The sequence below is a fragment of the Triticum urartu genome, chromosome 3A, assembly GCF_056163025.1.
Source record: "Triticum urartu cultivar PI428250 chromosome 3A, HENAU_Tu73, whole genome shotgun sequence".
NCBI classification, from domain to species: domain Eukaryota; kingdom Viridiplantae; phylum Streptophyta; class Magnoliopsida; order Poales; family Poaceae; genus Triticum; species Triticum urartu.
Window position 1 is genome coordinate 551030125 of NC_141875.1, and position 4495 is coordinate 551034619.

Consider the following 4495-nt stretch of genomic DNA (forward strand, 5'->3'; position numbering starts at 1 on the left):
AAGTTTGCATGCAGTAAGATGTTTTTGTAGTTGTAAAGTGAAAGCATGTAATTGTAATACAGACTGCATGATAATTCGTATGCAGTAAGTGTGGTAATTGTACCTAATTTCATGGTAACTTGTGTGCATTAAGCTTGGTGATTGTGAACTGATTCATGGTGAATGTGGTAGTTGTAAATAACATAGGTGGTAGTTGCAACTCAAGTATGATGGTAACAAGTCTGTGTATACAAATGTGGTAGCATGGTAAATGTTTTACCTTCGTCTGTTTTGTTGATGTTGGCAGAACCAAAGCTTGCCGTGTGTGCATATTCACACTGTTGGTTTGTTCCCACACCACTCATCATGATATCCACATTACCCTCGTTGTCATGCGCCATTTTTTGTGTTGCAGCACCTGCTAGCACATATGATTGCATCCATCAATTTTCCACACTCAAGCAATTTTGATTATTTTTCACAACAACTATTTTTTTTCTTCTTTCTGCACTGATTACTTCTTTTTTATAACAGGTATCATTTTGGGAGTAACCAACGTATGAGAGTATGACAGCGATAGTTCCTATCAACATCATTTCTTATCAAAAAATTCTGGTGGCAACAATGTAAATCAACAAATGGTATTCTTGTACTCCCTCCGTCCCAAAATTCTTGTCTTAGATTCATCTAGATACGAATGTATCTAATACTAAAACGTGGCTTGATACATCCATATTTAGACAAATCTAAGACAAGAAATTTGAGACAGAGGGAGTAGTGTTTTAGCACCTTTGGTTCTGAGTTTTCCTGGTAAATTAGCATGATAACTTGTTCTGACATGGGTTTGTTCAATAAAAAAGGATCTTTTTTATGTTGAATAAGTGTTAAAGGATGCTGATTACTCAATGCACACACTTGGTAATCTATATTGACTCGAAATGGTAACTCAGTTATTAATGAGAAATTTCATACATGTAGTTCTAACATGCTTCAAAAAAGATAGCTTAATAGAATGACGATGATAGCCTATATGGATTTATGATGGTAACTCAATGATGTAGTTTGTAGGTAGGAACATGGATAAATTTTTACCAACTTTTTGGCATTAAAAGAGGCAAATTTATTCAATCTTTGTTGGTAACCCGACTGAATTTGAATGGTAACTCAATTACAACGGAGGAATTACACACATGTAGTAAAAGGCTACCTTCTTATGCATCTTGTTGGCTTTGTTCTTTAGTTCTTGTTGTTCTTTTCCCATGTTTTTTGCCTTGATTTTATTGGTATGAAATGTATATGTAGCATGTGTATAGGGGTTGAATCACTTACCTCCTTGATTTTTGCCTGATTATGGCGAAATTTAGATGAACTAGGGTATTTGTCCCAGTAGCATGTGGTACCCCTTGTGATGTTGATGTGGTAAGCTAGACCCCTTTCTTAAATCCTTGTGTTTGGTAGTGTTTTTCGTGGGTTTTTTGGTGGATCAGATCTGGGGCGCATGTCGTCGGCGATGGAGGCGCGCCGGGGAGAGACGAGAACAGATCGGGGCAGGTGGCTGTTTCTTGCGATGGAGGGAAGAAACTAGGTTTTAGGATGGTAAGTCACGTGCGGGGGAAGGTGAGCGAGAGGGGCTTTCTTTTTTGTCCTGGGCCTCATGCGTTGTGCATGCTGGGCCTCGCGAAAGAAGGCTGGGTCATCGTGGGTGGCTCTGGCAAAGCGGGTCGCGCGGGAGGGATGTGGGTGTACGATCGTGCGGATCTGATGTTTAGTGTCCAGTCGACTGGTGGTTAGTCGCGTCCTTAAAAATATTGAAGAAGTATTTGAAAATGTTGAATAACTATAAGAAAATGCTAAATAAGTATTTGAAAAATGTAGAACATATAATTGAAAAAAGTTGAACAAGTATTTAAAAATATTGAATAAGCGTTCGAACAATATTGAACGTGTATGCAAAAAATGTTAATCACTTTCTAACATTTAAAAAATGTTGATCACTTTCTTTGTGGCTGGGCTGGGCTGGGCCGGGCTGGTACTTGGGAGACGGTCAGATGGGCTAACATTTTGACGACCTAACTAAGAAGAAGTGCATAGAGCAGGGAAAACCCTCGTTCGCCCATTCCGCTCCTCTCGCCCCCACCCGCCGTCTTCCCATGGCCTCCGCCGCCGCCGCCGCCGCCGCCACCCGGGCGAACAGCCTCTCCCGCATCTTCTCCTCCTCCTCGCCAACCGTCAAACTACCCAAGCGCAATCCCAAGACCAAGCGCGCGCCGGCGCCGACGCCGAAACCGTCCGCCGCCGATGCTGACTCCATCGCGGGACAGAAGCTCCCGGAGCCCCTCGGCGTACAGCCCGCCGCCAAAGCTGAGTCCGATGCGGACCACAAGCTCCCGAAGCCCCTTGACGATATCCTCATTGCCCTCATCCGGCAGCGCAACCCTGATAAGCTGGTCTCCGAGTTCGTCCAAGCGTCAACCGTGTCGTCGCGCTTCCGCGAGCGGCACCGCGTGTACGAGGTAGCGGTGAGCCGCCTCACTTCCTTCGGCCGCCAAGACGGCATCGAGGCCATCATCGAAGCGCAGAAGCCCTTCCTCGAGACCTCAGACGAGGGATTCGCCGCGCGCCTCATCCGCCTCTACGGCCGTGCCTCCATGCCATCCCACGCTACCGCAACCTTCCATGAACTTCCCGCGCAGCATAAATCCACCATGACATTCAACGCCCTTCTTGCAGCGTACGCCGAAGCCGGGGATTTCGATGGGCTCACTGCTGCATTCCAGGAGATCCCAGCCACCCACCCCTCGATTGTTCCCAGCGTATACTCTTACAACATACTCATCCGCTCATTGTGCCAGAAGCCTGACCTCTCAGCTGCTCTTGATGTTGTTCTTCTCATGGAGAAGCACGGTGTTTCAGCTGACATTATTACTTTCAACACTCTGTTGAATGGGTTTTGTAACAATGGCCCCACGGATGAAGCAGAGACAGTATGGGAGATGATGAAGGAGAGGAATTTGGAGCCAGATGCAAAGTGCTACAATGCCAAGCTGCGGGGTTTGGTTGCAGAAGGGAGGATTGATGATGCAGCTGCTGTGCTTGAGGGATTGGAGAAGGACGGGCCAAAACCCGATACGGTGTCCTACAATGAGTTGATTCGAGGATATTGCAAAGCGGGGAGGTTACAGGAGGCCAAGGAGCTGTATGATGATTTGGCAAAAAATCACTGTGCCGCAAATAAGGGAACATATGAGACTCTCGTGCCACACCTTCTGCAGGCTGGAGACCTGGATTGTGCACTGAGGTACTGCTATGAAATGTTTAGTGGTAAAAGGAGCGGTAGAGTGGAGTGTGGTGTGCTGCAGGATGTAGTGAATGCATTGGTAGATGCATCGAGGGTGGAGGAGGCTGGCAAGCTTGTTGATATCGGGCGGAAGAAGTACTACTCACGAAAGGGTTTGAGGATGCGAGGTAGTGCAAAAGGCAGTGAATTAAGAGCTGAAACTGATGAGTAAGAAGCAATATCAGAAGAAAAGGAGTGTGATGTGGAACACAAGACTGAAAAGTAAAATTCATTGGTCAGGCTTTGACTGATGCATGCCAAATTTCACCATGACTTGTTTTACTCAGTTTCTCTGTTTGCATGATAGAACAAGAAGTGCAAGTTAAAGTAGTGGTTTAACTAGTTTAATAAGGTATTGGTTTAGCTTGCCCTGTGATGTAATACTTATTGAAAATCTTTTTTTCCATTTTAGAAGAGATCCACAGGAAGTCTTTATTCTTACCTGCAATGTCTTGCTTGTGCTGATTTTTCTTCTTGCATCAAATTCCTTTTATGAATGTAATATTTGTGTTTGGAAACATCCTCCAAGAGTTGTGTACTTTATGGATACTTCTATTTTCTAGACATTGATGATTCAACTGTTAAGCTCTGTGATGAAGATAAACACACATACCTCCCACTTTGTTGATTCTTATTTTTTTATTATAGTATTTCTCTTCGAAGCATGGACAATGCAAATGTTATGACATACATGAAGTTAAAAGGCCTTTGATCAATGATTAGCTTCGATAGTAGTTTCTCAGGTTACTAGTTTGCCAAACTAGGGGTCAATAGTTGTACTATTTTCATTTGCTGTAGTGAGCTTTGTTTTTCACCTTTTTTGAACTGATCTTCATATCTGATCATATAGTGAGCTAGTAGAGTTGTAAACCAAACAAGGAAGAACTGTATGAATTAGGATAGTAGGTGAACTACTGATTTCTCACAATTCGGATTCTTGCTTCCTAAGAAGATGGTAGGAGCCGACCTCCTTTAATTACGAGAATATACACAGAATGCTCTTTAGCATTTACCATATTTACTCATTTGAATAAAGGCTGTGTTTTTGTGATGAATTTGACTTCAGTATGAAACTGCTAGGCTTTGAGACTATCCTCAAAATTCTTCCGAGAGTTCAAACTATGCAAAAATTAAGCATGTAATCAAATAAACAATTGTTTTGTGGTTTTATTAAAATAC

At 43.3% G+C, this 4495-nt stretch overlaps 1 protein-coding gene across 1 annotated transcript; it reads left to right on the forward strand.

The window, feature by feature from the left end:
• Positions 1-2060: 2060 nt before the first annotated feature.
• LOC125545017 (uncharacterized) lies at positions 2061-3894 on the forward strand. The gene has a single exon (XM_048708851.2). It carries the CDS (start codon positions 2130-2132, stop codon positions 3486-3488), a length of 1359 nt encoding a protein of 452 aa, XP_048564808.1. The 5' UTR covers positions 2061-2129; the 3' UTR covers positions 3489-3894.
• Positions 3895-4495: the final 601 nt, after the last annotated feature.

Coding starts and splice junctions, on each gene's coding strand:
- LOC125545017 (XM_048708851.2), top strand. CDS start 2,130: ATGGCCTCCGCCGCCGCCGCCGCCGCCGCCACCCGGGCGAACAGCCTC.